The sequence below is a fragment of the Phragmites australis genome, chromosome 2, assembly GCF_958298935.1.
Source record: "Phragmites australis chromosome 2, lpPhrAust1.1, whole genome shotgun sequence".
Taxonomy (NCBI): domain Eukaryota; kingdom Viridiplantae; phylum Streptophyta; class Magnoliopsida; order Poales; family Poaceae; genus Phragmites; species Phragmites australis.
This window is the reverse complement of record NC_084922.1, coordinates 50739717-50764467: the sequence shown is the minus strand read 5'-3', so window position 1 is coordinate 50764467 and position 24751 is coordinate 50739717. Positions and strand designations below refer to the sequence as shown.

The following is a 24751-nucleotide window of genomic DNA, read 5'->3' as shown; positions in this document are numbered from 1 at the left end:
ATATATAAAACAAAGTTAGTATTATTAACTATGTTATCGTTAATCACTAAAACACACTAATTATATGCAAGTTCACTGATTTTTCAGCCCTTGATGCTGAGACCGTGCTCAAGCCATGAAGCTGTTGTGGAGAATTCAATATATTTTCTATTGTTCTATTTCTTGTAGTTTTGGTGCCAGTTGAGGCTTGGCTTTAAATCGCTTGGATAGATTGTAATGACCCAGTACTGTAAATGGTTGAATTGGTCTTTTTTTGCTATACAATGCTGGAATGGGGCTTTGTTCCTAGAACTCTAAAAAAACAAAAGGTAATTGTACTCTACTTCCTAGAACTCTACAGTGCATCACTTTGTTAGTACTTCTTCAGCAGCCAAGATAAACGAGGGTGGAAAGCCAAGATTAAAATCTTACAATGCGTAATTCCTTCTCAGAATAGATAAGCAACTGAAGTCAGCACGCTCTGGTAACACATCATATAGAAAACATAAATCTGGAACGGTGAATAGGAGAAATCGACTTTGTGGGATATCTCAACTAGGGCTGTGCACATTTGAACCAAAAAAAATGTTGAAACGAACCGGTCAACTCGGTTTGACCGGTTTTCGGTTAGGTAGATAATAACTCTAGTTTTCTAGGGTTTGTTTTTTCTAGTATAAACAGGCTAAAAACCGAATGAACTGAAGGAATCGATTTTCTCTGTTGACTGTTGGTCTTGCCCTCTCGGTCTGTTGGACCATTGGCATGTCTGGGTCCCGCGTTGGGCACTTGGGCTCAATTCTCAAATGCATCAAGCATTCAATCAAGCCCATCTTCTAACAATCTAACCTAGCTAGCACTAGCAGGTAGCATCATGCCTTAGAAATCACAAATCAAAATGCCTCAGACGCCATCGCCATCACCCACCTCATTGTGTTGCACATCGTCACCCGCTAGCCGCTGCAGCGTCGCCCCGCTCCGACGCCCCCTGACTCCACTCCCTAGAGGCCTAGACGTTGCTGCCGTTGCGGTGTTGCCCCTCACCCGTCGCTCCATTGCTCTAGCAGACCAGCGCTCTGCGGATCTACAATGCCTCCTGCCGAGGCCGAGATTGTTGATTGCCGCTTTGCCCAATTGCCTCCCCGTCATCCCCAATTGCTGATTGAAACTTGCAAGTGCAAGGTGAGTACTGAGCAGAGTAGGTGACGACACGCCATGAGGCATGAGCCATTGAGCCCGTGAAAGCTAGCTCTTTTTTTTCTTTGAATTGGAATGCATGCTAGGCTGCTAGCACAAAGGATTAAATTGATGGATTTGTTTCTTAAATCTAAAATGTGTTGTACTATTGAGCCCTGTGGAGCTATGCTGAACTGCTATCTTGTTCAATGCCGATAATGATTGCTACCCTATTGCTGAATTGCTTATGCCCGTTTGCATATCGCCTGATGTGGGATGTATTATATTACTATTGGATACTTGGATATGGTTGAACAGGAGTTACAGAACTACCTAAATGTTGTGCTGCCTAAACTGAACTACTTGAACGACTAAACACTTGAACAGAACAAAACCGGAATTGCTAAACGCTGATATAGTGATATTTGATGAAAAGTGTTTATGTGCGGCATTGGTGCATACGTCTTCTTATTCTCAAGTGGTATCAAAATTGATAAGAATGGTATTTAACGACTCCGAACCAAAATGGTACCGATCCCAAACCGTAATTTTATAAAATACTATATTAACCGAAGTAACAATACTGTATTATATTGAAATACTAAATTTGTCGAACCGAATCAACCGAAGGAACGACCCTATCGTCAACACGTAATCAGACTATCAGAGCCACCCAGAATCCGGTGGTTTTGGAAATCCGCCAGCAGCAGGTAGCCCTGCCCCACCTCTGGAGTCTGGACCACCGAGTGGGACCTTCCGGCAGCAGCCCTGGGGGCCCACCCGACTCCTCGACCTATCAGAAGGAAGGGTCCCCTGACCAGTCAGTGCAGTCTTTGTACTGGAACCGGAAGCAACAACAAATCGAAAATGCCAAGTCACACGAACACGCATGATTCAAATATAACACCCCATCTGGCCCTGCTACTTCACGCTGGCCATATATAGCTTGCCATTTTTCCAGTTTCACTGGATATAATCATACAACATTGTCTCAAGACATACAACACTTCCTCACAAAAAGCATGGACATCTAAGGCTGGATCCAGTTAGCCATTGGAGGAGGGGCAGAAGTTCCTTCACACTGCAGGCTGGAGACGACGATGAACAAGGGTGTCCTGATGATGATGCTGGCGGCGGCGATGATTCTCCTGTGGTTGCCATTGGTGCTGCCACCGCTTCCGCCGCCGCCGCCATTCCTTCTCTTTGTCCCTGTGGTGATGCTCCTCTTGCTCTTCTCCCTGATTCTCTTCCCGCCTCACACAACGGTGCATGCCCATCTCCGACATTCATTCAACAATGTCTGATTGCCAGGTACTTCCTGCTCTAAAGATTTATTACCTATCCGTGTGCCATTTCCCCGCTTTTATTGGGTATATATGATATGTACCATACAAAATACAACAGTCAGATGGGATTCAGGAGAACTTCTGTTCTACCTTTCAAGCCCAGATCAAGCACCATAGTAAATGGTGGTAGATCAATAAAGAAAAGAATACTATTGCTAACTAGTCATTCCTGTTGCGGAAAGAATTTCCAGAATGTTGTCCCTGTGGGAGGCTGTACACTAGTAAGCCGGCAGTGAGTACCGCTGCACCAGCAACAAAGCCAGGTGGGAGAGATGATGCCACACCGATGTAAGGCAGTGGTAAGGTGAAAGCGTAGATGGACAGCGGAACTGCACGAGAAAACCATCATTAATGATCAGTTCACATGGCAAGCTACCATTTACTTGCAGTCTTCTTGTACACGGTAGCAACGAGAATAATAAGAAAATGAGTATAAATTGTGCTCTTGCTCAGCCTGTGAACTGTGAAGGTTAAAAAAAAAATTCACTTTATTCCTACAAGCGATTCAGCCACGGCAGCTGGTGGCGTGAACAGGAGATACCAAACAATGACGAAAACCCTAAACTATTTGCAATTGGTAATAGAGGAAAAAGCAGGCCTATGGTTTGCTGACACAGGTTAGTCTGTAGGTTAGTCTTTGTGCTAAAGGAGCACACAGTTTTCCAAAACCACTAACACGTGCACAAGTTCAGCAAGCCTCTTATACGCCTGAAGATAGACAGGAAGTAGCTATCAATGAGAGTTGCACTAGGAAAATGGCCGAGGAGAAGGCTCACAATCATTATGCAGGAACCAATTTGTAGATCATGATGTAGGAAAAAAAAGTTAAAGAAGAATATTTGTGTTTGCTTCCCGTATTTTCCCTCCTTGATGATATAAGTAAACTTAGTTTTAAATTGGCATGATGCAACTCAGTTATGCGGGATAAAAGGACTAGAAAACATAGCCGTCAGTTCTTTCCACAGTCCGGATTGAAGGATTCAATTCCAAGCAGCCAGCACACGTTTCTTTTCTCCCTTCCTAGGCTTATGCTCTAGAAAGCTATGATAGTTAAACATATAGAAGCCAAGTAGGGAACATTCATTAGCGACTTCAATAGGATTTACTTCCTGGCTCAATACTTCGATCTTCTCCCTAAGTCATCATTTTGGTAAAGAGCCTACAGTCTGCAATATCCTCATGGTCAAGTTCCAACCAACTAACCTACACCTCAAAAGATAGAAAGTTACAAAATGGTGATAAAGAAAGAACGGAGATATGAAGTCCTATCATCCATATTGTTGTCCTTTCTGGTTATAATTGCCATACTGGACCACAACAGCAATGTCAACAGACCAAACGTAATTTTCTTCCTTGGGGATATAAATGTTACAACTCTGCATTGTAACACCCAGTATAATTTGTTATGTTGTGGCTAATTGCTACTTATTTATTTCATCCAAAATCCTGATGCTTTGGACAAACCGTCATACCCTGATAAGGGTTGCATCAAACTATTTATCTAAACAACAATGGTCTATATGACTAATGCACATGAGGAATACCATGCATGTAATAGATGACAATTTAGCATTCTGATAAAAACGAAAACCTTGTTATTCAATAAAAGATGGCTCCCTAGTTCCATTTACCGATAATATCTAAAATATTTGAGATCGTAACCAAACAGATCAAAATATTAGATTAAGTATGAGAATAAGTAACTCTGTTACATCTTGCTATCCACACTACATTCTGCATAGCACATAAGCACTGCACCCAGGTTTTTCTCAATAAAGAGGGCATATAGCTTAATGTTGAATCTCACTAAAGAAGCGGTTTGTCAGTTAGGACTTACTGGAAAACAAGATGTGAAAACCAAATCTCAGCTTTTGTGTGGTCATAATGCAGTTTCACAACTTAAAGGTTAGATGATATTCATAAACTGTGTACAGCAGTTTTAAATCAGTAGTAGAACTGTTTTAAATCAATCAACACTGTATTAAGGATGGCAACTGGGATAAGTAGATCGCCCTGATTATTAGGCTCTAATCTTTACTTTGATTATTTTTTTGCTTGCCCTAATACACAGCTATTGCCAACTATATATAGCCGGCCGACTAAAGAGTCACAATCCTAGTCCAACTAACCATTAAACCGAATCCAACTCTATCTCCTAGCTGATTCTATCTCTAAACAAATCAAATCCTAAATTACCAAACTTATCTCCTAATTAAATAGGTAACCTATCTCCTTAACTTGATCTCATGCTCTATTGCGCCTATATCAACTGGATATACGAATGATTTACACTTGATCTGAGTTTGAAACTGAACACCCTACCTTTCTTGAAAACGTTTAGATGTGGCACTTTGTCTTAAAAATGACAGAAGGTGAAGTACAAAGGAAATCAAAATCTTATATGTGCTATTCACCAGTAAAAATAAGATGGTGCATTCAAGAAAGTATGTAAACCTGAGAATGTAGAGGCCAGGGAAGATACAACTGCCGAAGAGATCTTTAGTAGGTGTAGTAATGATATATTGAATCCCATATTGACCAACACAAATAGTAGTGGAAGTAGTGGTGCCCCTTCACAACCTGCACAGTTCGGAGGTTTAACAAGAAGATGCTAGTTCAGCATGCTTACATGATTTCTTTGACAGGAAGAAACCAATCCAATGTTGATGTGTTCTTTAAATTAAAAATGTGTCAAATTACTAGTGAAGAAGTATCTTACCAAACATTGCTATTATGAATCCAAGGTTTAAGACATACTGTAACTACAACTATGAAATTTCACATGCTTATAAAGTTCAACTCAAAGAGGCAAATGAGACTAGTTAAGCACAAATAGAATGGGTAGAAACTTCAGGAATTGAATGTATATGGTAACAAATCATCAGTAATTATTTAAACCTGAAGAGGTGCCATGATGTAAAAGATAGTTAGGCAGCAAAATACCAGAAGATAGTGATCCCATGTTTAGGAAGCAAGCTGCACCATCTTTGATGTATGTTGGCAGTAGATGGAATGGAACTCCCCATAATTTTGACAGGAAAGGCAGCAAGAGACACATAAAAAGAGCCTGAAATGGAAATTTTACTAATTATGATGGGTTGCTGCCATATACTGCATGCAAATTAGTAGACAGTAGGATTATATTCGTACTTGATAAGCAGAGCCATACGAGTTGACAACAAAAAGATCAACTGAGCCACCCTAGAAACAAAAGAAAAGTACTGGAATGAGAAAAGAATCCAACAGACAAAATTGGGGAAGAATGGTTATTATCATTTAGCTAATGATAGCTCTACATATTGTGGTGAAAAATGATGATCACGGGAGGAAGTCGGTACCTTCAGTTTCTTAGCAGCGTCTATAAATATAATTTCCTGCAACAATAGACTTCAGTTGGATCAGGTAAAACTGGTCAGAGAAGCACAGGAATCAGTAATTTGCTTGATTAAAATATATTTGCTACCTTCAATACAGTATCAGCAGCTTGGAGAAAGAATGATATTATCATTAGTAGTGGCCATAAAATTCCGGTACTTTTTAATGAAGCACCGGTACCAGATCCACTACACATGCCAAAGTAAGATTCGTGTTATTTCTTTTTCACATCAAGGCAACAAATATCTTAATCAAAAGCAAGCCTTCCGGTTTGACATTATAACTTCGACACAGTTTGCTCAGGGAGTGTAAAACAGTTAACCACGAATGCTATTGTTTCTCACCCTATTGCAATGACAGAAACATGGTATCAAATCCTCCAAGCAGGTGTATAACAGTTCCTTAACCTCAAATGATGTCGTCTCTTACTCTATTGCAATATAAAGTTCAATATGTCAAAGATGATACTATGCTGAAACATAGTATCAAATCCTCCATGCTTAGGAACCACGGGTGAAACATTTTTGTAAACCATGCACATTTTTTAGCTGCAAGTAGAGTGTCTTTTCCAGCAGCAGCGATTAATGAAATACATTAGTACTCTAACACATACTCCCCAGGATGCCTGTACATGTACCACTGTGAGCTATATTGAGGATTTCTGGAGTATATTGTGCACATTCCCAAATACTAATAAAATTCCATATCCCAATACTCGAGGTTTCTTGTCTACTAGATTTAACAATAAGATTTGTTCAAGTGTCATTTAAGACGTCATTATCGGAAAGAACACAACTCCATGGATTACAGCTGTAAAAAGGTGTTCAGCGGCTTCATTAGGTGCTTAGAAACCTACAATAAACTTAGAGATTACTTACCTTGCTACAGTTATTATGACACCGACAGCCACTAGAAAGCATCCAGTTATCTCGTTGATTCTGTAGCGCCTCTTCAAAAAGATAGCAGATAGAAGAAGCTGCCAAACAAGATAAGTCTGCAGGGAAATAAACGAAGCAATTATAGACATGTGCTTAAATGTGATTAAGTCAAGACTCGAGATAGTCATATAATACTGATAGTGTTCATAACCTGTGACAGTATCGGTATTGAAGCCCCAGAAAGAACAGCTACTCCAACAAAAGCAAAACAAATAACACTGTGAGGGCAAGCTTCACGTATTAAATATCAAGTACATTTACTTCTACGAATGAACTATCAAGCCAAACTCAATAGCATCAGTACAGAAGAATATGTACAGGTGTGAAGCTGAAAGTGACTAGAAGTCTAGAACAGTTTACTGAGTCATTTATGCACGTGAGTGGCAGATGTTATTAAAAAATCTATAACAGCAACGAGATATCTGTCATTGGTAAGTGGGTGTTTTTGCTTCAATTTTTACCGATTCAGAATAATAGGTTGAATTTGGTTAGAGCAAATTACCTCCAGCAGCCATCCCTGATGCTGCTGCAAAGGCCTCCAAGAGTCCTACAACTAGAAAAGGTTTCTGTGGTAGAGACAGCATCTCATCGGTGACAATACCAGCTTGATAACGAAGATACAGGATCGAGAAATAGACAACTACATAGCTGTAAAAAAAAATAAAAGATTAACAACATATTATCAGTGTCTCAGAAATGCTTCAAGCATACTTCATAGAAAGATAACATTTCAAACAAATTTATGGAGTATGTAGTCTCGCTAAGCAAAGGTTAAAAAGATGAATGAAATGACAGTTGCACAATAACACTTAAACAAGTCATCAAACAACCTAATATTATGTCATTTGATATTATAGATCCTTTGTAATGGCAGAGCAACAACCTCAAACATTATAAAACAGAACTTATTCAACAATGTTCAAGGAATTTTAGAACAATTATTGATTCCTCAGCATATATCAATAAAAACAGTGCCAAGTTGATGCACACTTCTGCACCGTATATCGATCAGTTTTAACAGAAACAGCAATATGACTAATATCGAATGACATCCACAGAAGTTCACTCGTGCATGATAAGCTAAACAAAAGAAAGCATACACTCAGAGTTCTAAAAGCTAAAGCCATTTTATCTAGCTCAAAGTGCAATGCCCTCTGCGAGTGTGACAGTACGATTACTGATGTATGTTCTTTTGAAACCAAATTACTGATGCATGCTACTACTTAATGTTGCATTACGATTTTAAGGGCGTGACAACTGGATCACGATAGCTTATTTCCGAAAATATGAGCCATTTTTTATTGACGCCAGTTCATCAGCTCAGTCATGCACCAGAAAAAAAAAACAGGACAATTTCGTACAGCATCCAGATATAACAACAAAAAATCTCGCCCAGTTATTCCCTCAGACACGTGGGACCCCAACCAGAAATGATTCACGACACCGCACGGCTTGATGGAGACGAATCTCTGTTGTTCAAACTTCGAAGTCCTTGCGACTCTGCTCGATCCGATCGGACACAGCAACAAGTAGGAGTAACACAAGGCAAAGCATCGACGATCGATCAATGGTGGAGCAAATTAAGCGAGAAGAGGAGTACCCGAACGTGGCGAACTGCGCGAGGAAGAAGGGGTACTGGCGGAGCGGCACGAGCGCTAGCTTGTAGAGGACGCGGTTCCCCGTGCCCATGGCCACGACGGCCGCGGCAGCCAGGGCCACCTCCATGCCCGCACTCCTCCCCACCCCAGTACTCCCCGTCACCTCCCCCGCCGCCGCGCACCTCACTGCCTCCTCTCTCCTGTTCCTGCTCACCGCAACCAACGCTGACGCCCAGGGCTCCGCCTCGATCCGCCGCACGTGCGCCCGCAGCGCAACAACAGCCTCCGTCCTCGGCAGCCCGAGACCCAGCCCCAGCGTCGCGGCGCGCGCCGTGGGGACGCGGAGTAGCAGCGGATGCCGCGCCGCGGAGGGGCGGCACGTGATGGGCGACGGCGGCGCCATCGACGAGATTTAGGAGTAAACTGGTTGCTCGCTCGGGTGGAGTAGGAGAATTGGTCCTGCTTTTTTATAAGTGCCGGTGGAATCGTGGAAGAGGGGGGAAGATTCGCGGTTGCGTTGTGTTGCTTCGCCTCTGCTTGCGTTCCGTGTGCTCTTGGAGGGAGGAAAACTGTTTCGTTTGCATTTTGGCAGTTTTTGTATTTGCTCACAAGTCCTTGACTATTTATTTACACACGTGGGGATGACCAATTTTATGTTTCTCAAGATTTTTTTTACAAAGCACAACTTGTAGACACATGTATATATTTATATCACCATAAGTACATACTCACATAACATCTGTTGAAATCCGAAGATACAAAATTTAAATATTAACGAAATCACTATAGACATCTTGATATTGATAAACATGTTATATATAACTGAAAGAAAATTATACTTGACAAGATGATACTTAGGATATGATCAAGGAACCACCGCCTCCGCTAAACAGCCAAACACAAGTTTGATTCTCCCAAGATTTTCTTTTAATCTAAAGGCTTTATTCAATTCAGCGGAAGAGACTTTGGGTTGGCACCTAGACCAGTGTTCGGAGAAAGCTGGATCTCATCCGCCCCTGGGCCTCACGGTGTTTCTTTCTCGAAAAGAAGAAGAAAGCGGCACTGTGGGCGAGAAGATCGAGAGGGCTGGCCCGCGAATCTTTTGGTCGGCATCGAGAGTGAGAGGGCACACACTACTAGTAATTCATAGGCTCTACCCACCACCTGCCGTGTCCCTGTTTTGCCGGGGCCCAGGATGGTGCCAGCAGAATAGCCGAAAAATAACGCAGCGCACATGCTGTGGCCCCGGTAGCGCAGGGCCCGACGACGGTTCAGGGAAAAGCAGCGGCGGCCCGGGTGTTGACCTGAGGTGTGAGGTGGTACATGGCAGGCGGCGGATGGAGATCGGGAGCGGAGGAGGTCATGGCTGAGGACAGCAGCGGACGGGACGCGGTTGCCCGCCACGGCCACCGCACCCTACTCATCTCATCGCTATCCCTCGCTATTCTGTTGTCGCGACGCGTTGGGAGGTGTTCCCGTTTCTGGAGTAGCGAGCGAGTCGACACGACCCTATCTCCTGGCCCCCCGATCGATCGTGCAGCCTGCGTCTTGGACTCTTGTCATCTTGTCCTTACTGCTCCCACTTTTGCTTCTCCGATTCCCTCCTAATTTTCCTTTCTTGCTTCTAACAAAAAGACAGCGTATGATGGTTCACAGTCCCTGTCTCTGTGTTGATGAGATAGGCGGCGGAACCGGACGTGGCCAGCGGAATCACGACGTCGTCCGACTGCCAACCCAACCCCGGCAGGATTCTCTTCCGCTTCGCGAGAAGAGCGCACGCCGAAGCACCGAACATGAACATGGCAAATTCATTCTATGGTCGCTTTGCCCAAGGTGAACTGTTGGGCCTGATCACTGTTGACGCGGAAAATTTGTTTGGGACACCCGCACGCATACCTCTAATTGATGAAGACCGAAAGGATATATATGGCTGCACTTACCTGGTAGAATATGATTGATTTATAAGCTAATTAATAAATAGTATCTAGTTTATATGGAGATGCACGAACAATTTACAAGTTAACCGATAAAGAAGGTAGCTAGATAAATTAAACTAACCTCTGAGAACGAAGAATGATTATGATAAATTGAAGTTGATTATGTTTCTCCGCCATCACCTTTTTATATGGCACGGGTCTTTACTAATAATTGTTCAGAACTCTTCCTCGTGCAAATCGATATAACTCCCGTACACATAACTATAAAATAACTTAATTATGTTTCTATCTTTCCTCAGCTGAGAACAATTTCTCCTATTGGATCACAAATGTTCCCAAATATATCTTTAAACCATAAAGTGAACATCTAACTGAATAACCTATCATATACTGTGCAGTTCGATCTGTGTATTCAAATATGAAAAATCTCGCTCCTATCTTTTAACTTTCTAAACTTAAAAAAATATCAATTTTATTTCGGCCATATGTATTTCCAAAATATGCTATAAAAATCGAAAAATATTGTATCATTAACCAGAAAATTATTGTACAATTAAACGAAAAAATTGAAGTAGTAACGAAACCAAAAAATATTACATAACTAACAAAAAAAATATTATAAAACTAAACAAAAACATTAAATTAGTTACGAAACTAAAAAACATTGAAGTAGACACAAAACCAAAAAATATTACATAATTAATTAAAAAACTAATCATTCGAATAAAATTCATATCATAATCATCTTATATGTCACTTCTTGTTATGAGCAATCACCTCCTTGCTGATCGCGACGAACTTCTCTTTCTTCAGCTCGCCCTCCGACTTGTGATGATTTCTGCAGTGGAGGAAAAGAGCCAGGTGGAGTGAGGGTCCCACCCCCTTCGAAATTCCACCTCGTTCTATGCTGTTGCAGCGTTGCACTCTATTTGAGTATTTGGAGCCCAGGCTCCCATTCTATTCTCCAGCATTTACAGGTTATTTTTCGAAGGATGAAACCAAACAATAGATATACATGCAGTAATCGGGATGGAACAAATGTGCACTCAAGACATGTTTGTGTCAAAATTGTTTTGTTCCTCTGGATTTCTTAGAAAGTCAGTTAACTGGTATGGTGCTAGCGAAACTGTTAAGAAATTAGACATCAGCTAAACCAACAAATTGATATACAAGATGATGCATTAGATCACATACGAGACTAAAGTCACGAAATTTATTAACGAGGTTTAGTCGAGATCTATATCACCAGAGCATAACTACAGTTGCCTCCCCAAACTAGCAACATCGGCTGCTGACCTGAAGTTCTGACATAATTACTACCCCTGCAAACCTATCGTCATGGTTACAAACAACAATCATTCTCTCATATTTATGAGGAGACCTAATTACATGAGTCATATTAAGATTTCACCTAAAGTCCTACTCTAACTCCACTATGTAACATTAATACAACTACAAGTCATGTATATAACCAACTTTATATAATTATTCGATATATTTTCAACAAACTCCATCTTATCAAATAATCTGTCACTTTAAAGCTGTCATAAGCAAACCTCCATTTACACCAGACTTAAGCTGTTGCCTTTGCTGCTCAACGAGAGCTGTGTGATGAGTTTTACTCATACTCACCGTCTTCTAAAGACACTGTAATTCTGTAACTTCATCTCAATGACTTCACTGCAACTGAGCACATTTCTCTTCTATGAGCATAGTCTTTTTGAGCGAAATCAGATTCCTATTTAGTCAAAGTATAGTCTTTTTGAGCGAAATTAGATTCATCTTTAGTCTTGACATATGTCTAACTCTTTGAAGTACATAACTCTATTATAGATATTGATTTTAATAACATCTACTCCAACATCGCGGTAGCTTGCATCGTTGCGTAAGTAGGTAAAAACATAATCACCAGATTTCATGAAGAGAATTTGACATAAAAAAGCCAACTGAATCTACCATCTATGCTCATAATTGAATACATTCTTGATACTAAAATTTTTACTGTTGTTTTCCGAGTCACATATAAAAATCACCACATTAGCATTGCTCCTTCACCCGACTATGTATGTTACAATTTACCGACATCTTATACCATAGCCTTCTACAATCACAAACTAATTAGATTACTCCAATTGCAAATAAAGAATATCTCTACTCCCTTTTAATTCAACCTTTGATACATCTTCACATCCTTCGATCCACACTTCAAAAACCTCGTATATGCAACTTGAATCAATCCTCTGAAACACACAAACCCTCTCCAATACAAAGATATCAGCTCGCACCGCAGGTTAACATGCCACATACAACAGCCACAACTAACCCCATACTCTTATATCATTAATTGCTAGTTTCTTCATCTTTACCACCCACTGCAACATCACCACCAAAGTATCCGTATTGCACTACGGTACGTTGACCAACGATCGAACACCTCTGGGCGCAACTAACCATGTGTTTGGTTCCTAGTCCCATCCTAGACCAGCTGGTCCAGCATCGGCGGGTGCGTCCGTTTTGTTCCTTGAGTTGGATCAACTCTTCCAAATTCCGGGATATTCGCTTGTGATGCTAAACGAACTCGTAAGCTCAAATCAGCCGAACGCGAGTCGTCTGTGTGAACAGTACTTTTTTTTTTCATGTTCGTCTAATGCTCAAAAATCAAAACGGTGGCCTTTTGTTTTAAAAAAAATCATAAACTTTTTATACATGTTTTATAATCTATATACAACATATTTTAATTGGATTCACATAAAAAATCATCGTAGAATTGAAACTAAAATTCTCTAAAAAATACTACTTTTATAACTTCTAACAATTGTTAGTACATTAAATAAATTCTTGAAAATCTAGAAAAATTCACTAATATTTTTTTTGATAGACTAATTTAAAATTATTTTCAATCCTAGTTTATATGGTGAAAAAATAAATATTTTTTATAATACTTTATTTATATATATTTTTGTTATCCTATACAACATATTCAGAATCAACTCATTTAACCAACTAAACATAATTTATATCAAATCATCTCATTCTATACAACCACTCAAAACATTCTCGTACCAATCCTATACACTTAACCAAACAATCTACATATATCACTAATCATTCCGTTCACTTGCATGCTATCCAAAACAATCACATCGCATTCAATTTGGTTCCACCGACCAAACGAAACCTCATGCGCCGTCTCCACCAGCCCATCTCCAACCGCCTCACGCTTCACCGGCACGTGCATCCACTCAAACCACGGCTCCCAGGACTGCTCCACCCGGGCCGCACCCGCGCCTGGGCACTCCCGCAACTGGCGTCGTCAGAGACTGGCCGTTCCTTGCCGGCCGCGCTCCTGGGCACTCCGTGCTGGAGCCGTGAGTCTCGAGCCGGCCGGACACACGCGCCTGGGCCAGCCTCCGCTCCCCGGCCTGCTCGTGTGGCCACGCGCTCGCCCTCGCCTGGGCTGATTCCTGTCCAGCCGCCCGCGCATGGGCCGTGGAGCACCGCGTACTGCGCCTGCCGGGCACGCCAGCCCACGCGAGCGCGCGCCCAGCCTGCATCTCCTCCAGCCGCACGGGCTGCCAGCGCCACGAGCTGGCCCATGCACGCTCGCCGTGCGGCTGTGGCCTGGCCGCTCGTCTGGGCCGTCTCTCTCCTGGCGCCATGCGCCCCTGGGCCTCTTCCAACAGAACCAGCCCACGACGCCCGCCAGCCACCACCGGGCCGAACGCCTGCCTGGGCAGAGGCTCCCGGCCAGCCTCCACCGGCCCATTGTGCCGCTCCTGCGCCCTCTTCTGCTGAGGCCGGCCCATGCGCCCGCAGCCGAACAAAGGCTTCTACTTTAAGCACCTTACAAAGAGATGGTTTCTACTCACGCTATATGCCTTCAAAAGGGTTTCTTTTATCTGGTATCTTGTACTGCAACTGACCACGTTCCTCGCAAAACATTCTGAAGAGGAACAAGCTTAATGTAAGATATCCTTAAATAAAACTGGTGATATTAGATTGAATACTAAGTTGCTTTAAGTACAAACAAGTGATATTTAGTGGAATATAAGCAACTGTTCAAAATGATCGCTACCAATTAATGCAATCGAACTTAAGAAATGGTGTCAATGTTTAATTCTTCAGCTGGTTGTAGTTGAGAACGTAGGCTACCGAACTTACTCGATGTGTTCAAAAATGGCGTGGTAGAACTCATCAAAGGATTGCACACGGGCAACAAACTCCTCATAGTGATTCTCCATGAACTGAATAAGCTTTTTTGCATCACTAGGCTTTGGGCCTTTTGGTTCAGCTTTGTCACCCTTATGGGTCTGACTCTGATCTCCAACTGTTAAATCAAAACAAACATCAACACTGCCATTCATGTGTTATATTACATAGAATCGAAATGCGAAGGCCACATCAAGCAGAAACTCTCTTTTCCACATCAGCCTATTTATCTTCTGAGGCTCAAAAGAATTACAAACATTTCGAAAGAGAATGATTGGCCGTGTTAGCGATTTGACGATAAAAAAAAAAGACGCACTTGCACTCATCGGTGCTCCGATGTAAACAAGAATGAATCTGACAAAAATAGTTCAGCATACCTTGCCTGGCTTGAGTATATCTTGTTCCATTCTTGAAATGCACGAAGCTGATCGGTCTCCCTGCGATTTAGAGTACTTCTGTTACATATATTTGTCAGACTGCTAGCCATGTTCCGTGTGTAGGACAGTGATACCCTCTACAGGAAGCAATGTCAGAAGGCAGCAACAGAAATCTGGCAACCTTTGCCACAGCCTACACGATATTCCCTAGCTCCGTGTCCAGATGCAATCGTGTCCAGCTACGTGCCCACATTAGGAAAGCAGTCGTCTTGTTCCATGCCCATTTGATATCTCCAATGCAGCAGCTAAGGCCACGGATCAGAATATTGCAAGAGACCGTGCTGTCGACGGCGCCCATTGCACACCTACAATCTAATCGAATTCCACTTACCAACCATTCTGTAGGAGTTCGACTAGCCGAGGTAGCACAGCGTTAAAAACAACCGCGGAATCAGGAATCACGACGAACTACGAGAGATTGGAGATAGAATTCAGACAAATTGGAGCTGGGATCAGAGGAGTCCAAAGGTATTAGGATAAGGGAGAGCTCTCTTCTTCATCTATACACACAGCAACAGCTGTTACAGAGTATTTATCTTATCCGTTCCACACACCCGCTGACCACTCGGGTCCACACGGCAGCTATCCTGCTCAATTACAGTAATGCCCTTGCTGGTGGTTGGGTTCGTTTCGGTCAGTCTATTCGAGCCCCTGGCTGCTCTTGCCTGATTCCTTCAACTGCATCTGTTTGTTACTGCAGTCTTCAGACTTCAGCCTCGGAGGCAACAACGTTGGTAACGAATTGGATCGGGCTGAATTTGTAAAACTATTTCATAAGTAGATAATATAGTGGGCATTAATATTTTTGAAACATAAATCTCACTTATAATTTAGCGGAGTTAACAATCGGAACAATAACATGTAGTACAACAACTCAACAAGTGCAGTTCTGTCCTGAACGAAATGCGCAGAACACCAGAAACGAAACGAACAAACCAATACAACTCGTACGTATACAGGACGGACAACCAACCGCGACGCCCGAGGACACTTTCAGTGATGCATCATAGTCTTCAACTCGTCGAAGCTGAGCACCCCGTCTCCGTTGAGGTCGAACCTGCAGATCATGGCCTGGCACTCGTCGACGTCCTGGTGCGCGGCGAGCTTGCTCAGCATCCGCTTCAGGCTCAGCAGCGTGATGCAGCCTTCGCCTTTCATCTCGTACATCCCGAACGCTTCCTCCAGTCCCCCGCACCTCTCCTCCTCCTTGTCATCCATGCTATCCACGTCGACCCGCTTCAGGAACTCTTCTTCGTTCAGCATCCCGTCGCCGTCGGTGTCGACCGACGACACGAGCGCCGCGGCATCCTCGGGCGAGAGATCTTCGCCGAGCGTGGCCTTCATACAGAGCCGGAGCTCGGCCGCCGAGATCTTGCCATCGCTGTCGCGGTCGAAGGACGCGAAAGCGCCGCTGAATTCGCTGGAGGAGATTGAGCACCTGCTCAAACCGAGAACAAGACGCAGCTGCAAGGAGATCAACCAAATGATTAGTCATGTTTTCTTCGATAGTCATGTTTTCCGTCTTGTAATAAAAGCATACAACTAATGTCTTGCAAAGCCTTAATACCTATTCAGTGCTGCAATCATGTAAGCTTTCTTTTTTCTAATTGAAAGGCTGCGCTCCTGCCAATTTGTCAAAAAAAAAAAAAAGATTGAGCACCTGCGTACGTACGTGATTATCGGTGGATAGATTGGGAATTCGGATACTATTATCTCCTAGTAAGTTAGATGTTTCTGCAATTGAGATCGGAACGATGAGAAATGCATCATCAGTTCATCCAAGGACTGAACTTGCTGAAGCTGATGTTGACAGAGGCATGAAACAATCAGACTCTTTTTTGACAGTCAAAGTAGTCCACTTGGCCAAAAATGGACTCTGTTTTAAATGGCACAACAACTCTGAATGATTTCAGTCTTCCATGCTTCCTCGCAGTTTTTAAAACAAGTTCTTATATGTTCTTATTTTTTTGTCTTCTTGAGACAATTTAATGATGCTATTTTAGTTACGGTTGCCAACCGGCAGTGAAACCTGATCTGACTACACCTCTCAGGTCAGCTTTTCATAGTACCATCAGTTATTCTTTATGGTTCTGTATAATACTATCTTTCGAAAAAATATGGTTCTGTATAATACTAGACAAGTTTAGTGGTGAAAGTGATACTCGTATCGAGTAGCCAATATGGAGACTACATGGTAGCCCACCTGCAGCTGAACTGCTGAAGGAGGAGCCCAGACTGAGGCCTCTTTTGGAATACGGGGTTTCCAAGGGAAAAACGGAGGATTCGACATTCCTTAGGAATTTGTACTGTTCATGTCTTTGGATTACATGATCGCATCGATCCATTTTTAGAGGAACACTATTCACAGCCTATGGTTTTGAAGGAATTTCGCAGGAAATCCAACATCCACTCTGACCTCATTTTTGCTCGCTGCTTCACATATGCCCGAGGTAAAGCTTGTCATTAGCCTGTGATTGACCTGCAAAATAACGATATATAAGTAATTGACCTGCAAAGTAATGATTGACCATGAAGATTTACCTACCATTCACTCCCTATTTCTCTTCTAACAATTCCTGCGTTTTTCCTACAACTCATCCAAATAATAATTACTACAGAATTCTTGCGTTTTTACAATCCTGCATTCCGAAGGAGCCCTGCCAAGATGTGATTTAGAGGCCTACAACAGTATCAGATATCTTTGTGTTTTTTTGTGGCACTTGTAATTGTTTGTGCAACTCTTGGACTGTTTCTTTCTCCGAAGTTAGTTTTGGACTACCTTGTTGAGATATTTGAGCTGAACTTTGTATACACTCAGTTTCAATAAAGTTGGAACTGGGGGACCAAATGTAGGTGTCCTATTGATCTTTAAAAAAGATGAACCGAATATATCCTGATGATTATACATACATTTTCACTTTGTTCTGATAGTGCGGTAGAGATGCAAAACCCTATAGAACTTGTATGATTTTCTTTTTCTGCGATGCAGATATCCAGGTCCGCACCAAAATTACTGTGTCGTTGTCTCGTTTTTCGTTTGAGCTCTATGGTTAGTATTCAATATTTTTCTTTGCTACGTCATCTCCAGTATGCTCTGTAGTCATACACCTGTAGCTATCAAAAGTTCTTCTATTGCCAGAGCAACCAGAGTAAGTCAATGATGCACCTTTTTTTTTGGCAGAAAGATATGAAAAAATCCATCAATACATGTAAATTTCCCCTCTTGCATACACGATACCACTACACAAACTAATGAACATTTGAGTTAGCACACTGAACAAACATGCCAGTGATACATCGTACTACTATGCATCATGCATCATGATCTTGAACTCCTCAAAGCTGAGCACCCCATCTCCGTTCAGATCAAACCTGCAGATCATGGCCTGACACTCGTCAATCTCCTGGTGCGCGCCAAGCTTGCTCAGCATCCGCTTCAGGCTCAGCGGCGTGATGCACCCCTCGCCTTTCATCTCGTACATCCCGAACGCCTCCTTCAGTCCCCGGCACCGCTCCTCCTCCTCCATTTCCAGCTGCACCAGCTTCAGGAACTCCTCTTGGCTCAGTACCCCGTCGCCGTCGGTGTCAGCCGACGCCACAAGAGCCTCGGCGTCCTCGGCCGATAGGTCCTCGCCAAGCGCGGCCTTCACGCAGAACCGCAGCTCGGCGGCCGAGATCTTGCCGTCGTCGTCACGGTCGAACGCAGAGAACACGCGGCTGAACTCGGCTGTGGCGGCCACCATTTTTAATCTTGCGAAGAGTTCAAAGACCGTTTGGCAGGCAGCTAATGAGTATTGGGCACTTTGCCTTCGTGATCTGTCTGCAACTGCAATGGAACATGCATTTATACAGGAATCAAACATGCATGGGCTGGGCGTGTTGTGTTGATGAATTCAATGCACAATTGCCTCAGGAATGAGTCAGTTGATAGTGTCAATGATATTTTTTTAGTGCTAGTAGTTTCGGTCTTTTTTGCGATAAATAATTAATACAAGAAGAGCTCCGGCCTGCAACAGAAAGGGACCTCGTCAGTTGCTGCTGACAAATTATTTGCAGTATATTGCAAGAGTTTGACGTCTCCAGTATGGCACGCATATAATAACTGTTGTGCAGCCGGCGATGACAGAGTCTTGCTTCGGCTGTTGGTCCATTATTATTGTTTTGTCTTTCTCACGAGTGATACAATTGACCAACATCATGGAAGTGGTAGAAAATGCTCGAATTATCAGCATTATTGCCGCTCTTGTACATTATTCCATCTGAATGTCTGTTGGAAGTGATGTTGTGCAGCAGCATTTGTGTTTTTGTTTCCTGAACCAGGGTGACTGCAGTTACAGACGAGCAGATGTCTAACTTTTTTTTTTTTGGACGAAGGGAGCTCTCTCTCTATATATATATATTCTACACCTATACGCAGTTGTTATTCGCACTGTGCACATCTCACAGTTACAACCCGAAACACTGTGAGTTACAACTTGTTAGGTAAACCAGTTACAAATTCATATCTAGAAATATATAATTGCAACATGAGAATCTAACACTGTGAATTACAACTTGTTATTCGTATTGCACCCATCCCCTAGTTACAACCTGAAACACTATAAGTTATAACTTGTTAGGTACACCAGTTACAATTTCACGTCTAGAAATGCATAATTGCAATACGAGAAACTAACGCTGTGAGTTACAATTTGTTAAATAGACCAGTTATAATTTCACGTCCATAAATACATAATTGCAACACGAAAAAATAACACTGTGAGTTACAACTTGTTATTCACACTGCGCACATCCTCCAGTTACAACCGAAACACTGTTAGTTACATCTTATGGGTATACACAAATATAAACTACAATGAGCATACCTGCAAAATATATATATATATATATATATATATATATATATATATATATATATATAAAGGAAAAAAATAAAAAGGTACATGCATGCCTCCCTCCTCTCCTATTCGGACCAACTACCCGAGCCGGCCCGTTCTCCTATTCCTCCTCTCCCCTCCGATTTTATTTCATTTTATGTTTTAATATTTGTAAAAATACATATTTATTTTAAAATATTGCACATCTAGCCTACAATCGCATATTATTAGGGCGACAACAAGGTGTGGTATGTGACACCTTTAAAAAAACATTGTGTTATATTACTCTTAAAATTCAAAATACTATCAAAATAGTCATGAAAAATCCTAAAAAAATATATGTTATATAGGATACTATGATCTAGCTCTAAAAAATTTTAGACAAAAATAAATTTTGTACAATGAGAAACAAAAAAAGACAAATTTTATTGAGTTTGTTTCTCATTGTAAAAGTAATTTTTTGAGTTCAAATTTTTTTAGAGAGGTAGATTATAGCATCCTCTACCACATATTTCTTTTTCATAATTTTTCATGATTATTTCTATAGTATTTTGAATTTTGAGAGCAACAAAACACAATATTTTTTATTTTTTAAGTTTCGCCCGTTGGAAGGGCGATATCTTTATTTTTTTTAAAATGACGTTTGTTGGAAGCGCGACATATAGTCTAGACGTGCATTATATTTAAACGAGCATGTATTTTTGCAAATAATGAAAATTAAAAAAATCTCTCCCCTCCTCTCTTGCCCGCACGGGCTCGGCCTAGTGCTCCCCCTCTGCCTTACCGGCCAAGAATCTCCGTCAGCCCCTCTTCTCTTATCCTTTGGGTTGCACCAACCCAGGTTTGCTACCCCTTTTCCCTTGCGAGCCTAGGTCCACCTGGCCGAGCCCCCCTTTCTGCTTTCTTTCTCCCGGCCTGAGCCAACCCTCACCTATCTTCTTCCTTGAAGCTGAGCCGGCCCAAGAGGCGTGCCCGCCCTCCTCTCCTTCTTAGAGCAACTCCAACCTAGTTGATATCTTGGTCCCCATCACTAGATATAGTGATTTATCCCAAAAAATGGCCTCCAACCGGCTGATACTCCTGCTCATCATTTTTTTGGCTCGGCATTTGCTTCCCATCGCTCGCCAAATCTAGTGACCGAAAATGAGCTCACCATTGTCAGAGAGAGAGAGAGAGAGAGAGAGAGAGAGAGAGAGAGAGAAGGGGGGAGCTAGAGAGGGAGGTTGGCTAGGGAGGAAGACCGGTCGGGGAAGGGGCCTCCCGATGGCGGCTCCTTTGGCCAAGCAGCTGGTTGGTCGATAGCACAAGTGGGGCGGCGGTAGCGGAAAGGCCGGTTGCGAGTACCTACTCCTCGGTCGGGCGACGGTGAGGCTAGACGGTGCATGAGCACGACTGAGTGATGATGGCGGCGAGGGAAGGGCGCACCTAGTCGCCGCTCGTCGTCACTAGACCTTTGTGAAGCGCCTTGTCGCCCGGAGCACCCTCAAATGGGTTCACCAAAGCCCCTTTTCCGTGTTCCGCCACTCACCGGAGGAAACCGCACGCCGTGCCCAATTCTGACAAACCTCCACCGAAAAATGTGTCATCACTGATAGCATCGAACGTCTGAATCATTGGAAATGTTTTTTAAAGTTATATAGGATATTAATAAAATATAGAGGAGTAGAATTTAGAGAGTGAGATTTAGTGACTTGTTGGAGCGCGTAGAGAAATAAAGAGTGAATGTTTTTAGAGAGACTTACTAGAGATACAAGAAGCGAGATTTAGAGAGTCGGCTCGAGAGGCTCTTATCTCCTACCTCCAGTGGTGCCCACACTGTGCTACACCAACCGCGTGCACTTGTTCCCCCCGAGTTGTGCGTTCCTGCATCCTTATCTCCAAGTTGGGTGCTACCGCCCCTCTCTCTATCCATATCGCCCCCAAATCAAGTCTCTACATGCTCTATCTCTATCCCTCCTCCCCACCAAATCTAAACCACCTGGCTTGATGTTTATCTCCTCGCGTGATAACCCCAGGCTGCAGGGGGGAGGGTGCCTGAGGGGATCGATTTTTTGAGACCTGGCCATCAAACTGCGACCTTGCTGCACCATCGTCATCGCCGAGTCTTGACATCTACCCATTGCATTTAGCTTGACCTCTGGTTATCTTTGAGTGACCAAGTCAGGGAATTGGTGAAGGTTGATCGTGCTCGCCAACGGCCATCGCCGCATGCTGTCTTGCCCACTGTTGTGATGGAGCTCAACACCGTCATCCTCGCTGGTGAGTTGGGTGGCCGTGTGTATGTTTAGAGCTCCCGTCCTCTTTTTTCTACCACTGGTTTCGGTCATGCCTTCGTGATGTCACCAATGAGAACTGTGTGTTATGAACTGAAGGAGGAAGACTGAAGCAACGACCAAGATACTGTGGTACCACTTGGAGTTGATGATGGACGGTGGAGAACTAAGTAAAAGTGTCAGACAATTGACAATTGCTTAGCGCACCTCTTTTCGTTTTCATTCATGTTATTTCAGTTAATCAAATGGATTATGGTTCATATGTGATTAGCTTAGGCTTGATTAAGTTTTAATCTGATTGGATGTGTATAGACAACTGAGAGAGAAGGGGGGAGACATTCCAGACCATTCATCCAGTATGAACTTTTCATCCAAGTAATAGTAGTTCATCGTTCTTCCTCCTCAAAATTCGTCTCGAATTTGATCAATCTTCAATTGAATCTGTTAGAGATCAGTAATGTGTGACACTGTGCCGGCCATCGCACCATGAGGATTGCTTCTGTGCCCGGCCATCATGCCATGGATGGCGCGCTCCGGCCACATGCTGTTGAGGTCCGCGTTTCGAGCGCGTATCATGAATGCCCCACTCCGGTCGTGCACCGTTGAAGCTTCAAGCTCTGGCCACGCATTTGTAGCCTTGGGCCACGGATGTGTTGTGTCGTTGTAGCATAGGGATCCAATTGTGTCACGTTGTTGTAACTTAGCGTCGTTGCTTGATGTCGAGTGGTGCTGTTGTGGGTGCTCGTCGGCCTTGTGCGGTGTGCTTGTGAGCTAAAGCCCGGCCATCGTGACCCCCCTTTCTCTGTTGGGATTGCAATCGTGTCGCTGTTGTGCTTGTGTTATAGCCCGGCCGTCGTATTGTTGGCTGTCTAGTTTTGTCACACGCCGTCGTTCCTAAGCTTAAGGCCCGGTCACCGACACCGTATGTTGTTGCTGCCTGTTCTAGTGGCCGATGTGTGTTGGGGTTGCACTCTCTGTTGCCCTATTGCCTGATGCGTCAATGTTGGTCCTGTTCTGTTGGCCGATGGTGTTGGGGCTATGCTCTCTATTGCCCTATTGCCCAATGTTGTCACTGGTGGTCGATGTCCAGCTCAACCTCTGGCTATCATAGGATAGCGTAGTTGGGGTCCGGCCACGAGTGGATTACTTGTTGTTGATCTCTTGTTTGTCAGTTCAGTTGTCTTGTGAACTGAGGATTTGATAGCTGGCCTCTGTTGCCAATTGAGCTACTATTTGGTGTTATGCTATTGTCGGCCACCCTATTGCCAAGCATGCTGATGGCGCCGCCACAGCCGATGGCTACTAATGTGTTCCTGTCTGCTGTTGACGATGACTTGGCATGCTTGTTGCCTATGTGGCTCTGCTGCTATGAGCCCTCTTAGGTTGCCTTTGTGATCACCCCACCTTTGTGGCACGATACATGTGTGGTTATCGCCTTCGTGGCAGTTGCTCATTGTCTTCGGAGAGGAACGATGACGTACATACGGGGATCCGAGGGAGTTAATGAGCTAAGCACGAGACCAGCCTTGGCTTAGCTGCCGTACCGGTTGAAGCTACATGTTGTGCCATGCTCCTAACTCACCTCTATTACACTATATATATGTTGAGGTCGATGATACAAGACTGATGATGTCTCAAGTTGACTAAACGGCCAATGATATGAGACCGTTTGTCCTTTCTTCTACCACTAATGCTATCACTTTGTTTGATCTTTGATGTTTGTGACTACAACCTTGCAGACTCGGAGATGATCTCGATATGACGACCGCCAATACAGCTTAATCGGAGGTAGCATGAGGATGTGCGTAATTAACTGGAGAGCTTCACAAAGTCTCGGGAACCAAGATGAAGCAGTTGCCAGATTATATCGAGATAGTCAGATAGCGTGTGTGTTGTGAAATACCACGTTGTAATCAGAGAAATATACTTGATGAATTCGACATGAATGAATAAAATTCAAACGTTTCCGTTATATATTCTCCTATTTTTTTATACTTTGTGTATACTAGTACACCCGCATATTATTACATTCAAGTTATATAACAGTTCGACTCATGTTTTGAGTCCGTGAAACATCCTTTGCGTCCAGCATGATGCACTTGCCCATTACACAAGAAAAAGGAAAAAAAGAAAGAAAGAAAGGAGAAAAGATTGAACCTCAATGTGCATAAAAAGCAACACTGCATCTTAAATCCAGACCTGCAACTCAGAAACACCTTACACTCCAAAACTAAGAACAACTCAACATGAGCCAGATCGTGCAAATAGTTGTCTACACTACCGGAGAGAAGAGGAGCTCCAGATAAACGCCGCAGGCCAATAAAATTGGGGACGCCAGTCACATAAGGCATGCACGAACTTCAGTTTGTTTGGACCTAAAAAAAGGACTTCAATCTGTTCAACGCTCCTGTGCAATTTAAAACCGCCACCCACTTTTCCAGTCAAAAAAAATTACCTGTTCTTGTTATTCCCTTAGAAACGCACTACGTGATGCCAATTGTTTTTGCTTAATCTAGTAGCAGTCCCAGACTCCCAGTTAGCTTATTACCTAGATGTTCAACTATAAATTCTGGTACGAATGATCTCCCAACCACCAGGCCAGCTACTGA

The 24751-nt window shown here is 43.0% G+C and overlaps 3 protein-coding genes and 1 pseudogene across 5 annotated transcripts; all 4 read right to left on the bottom strand.

The window, feature by feature from the left end:
* Positions 1–2045: 2045 nt before the first annotated feature.
* On the bottom strand, positions 2046–8999 carry LOC133909624 (protein CLT1, chloroplastic-like). Of its 3 annotated transcripts, XM_062352134.1 has the most exons (10): positions 8412–8999; positions 7314–7459; positions 6963–7000; positions 6752–6867; positions 5962–6061; positions 5837–5872; positions 5649–5699; positions 5442–5565; positions 4953–5078; positions 2046–2827 (listed from the first exon to the last, which is right to left on the bottom strand). In XM_062352134.1, the coding sequence occupies exons 1-10, from the start codon at positions 8810–8812 to the stop codon at positions 2658–2660; spliced, it is 1308 nt and encodes a 435-aa protein (XP_062208118.1). In that variant the 5' UTR covers positions 8813–8999; the 3' UTR covers positions 2046–2657. The 3 variants fall into 3 exon arrangements, with proteins under 3 accessions (XP_062208118.1, XP_062208119.1, XP_062208120.1); XM_062352135.1 differs by lacking the exon at positions 5962–6061 and having other exon boundaries at positions 5837–5885; XM_062352136.1 differs by lacking the exons at positions 5962–6061; positions 6963–7000.
* Positions 9000–10033: 1034 nt separating this feature from the next.
* LOC133908328 (uncharacterized) lies at positions 10034–15042 on the bottom strand (annotated as a pseudogene).
* Positions 15043–15874: 832 nt separating this feature from the next.
* Positions 15875–16579, bottom strand: LOC133908327 (putative calcium-binding protein CML19). Its single transcript, XM_062350315.1, has 2 exons — positions 16560–16579; positions 15875–16430 (listed from the first exon to the last, which is right to left on the bottom strand). The coding sequence occupies exons 1-2, from the start codon at positions 16577–16579 to the stop codon at positions 15986–15988; spliced, it is 465 nt and encodes a 154-aa protein (XP_062206299.1). The 3' UTR covers positions 15875–15985.
* Positions 16580–18165: 1586 nt separating this feature from the next.
* LOC133910249 (putative calcium-binding protein CML19) lies at positions 18166–18800 on the bottom strand. Its single transcript, XM_062352765.1, has one exon. The coding sequence runs from the start codon at positions 18733–18735 to the stop codon at positions 18298–18300; it is 438 nt and encodes a 145-aa protein (XP_062208749.1). The 5' UTR covers positions 18736–18800; the 3' UTR covers positions 18166–18297.
* Between the last annotated feature and the right edge of the window lie 5951 nt (positions 18801–24751).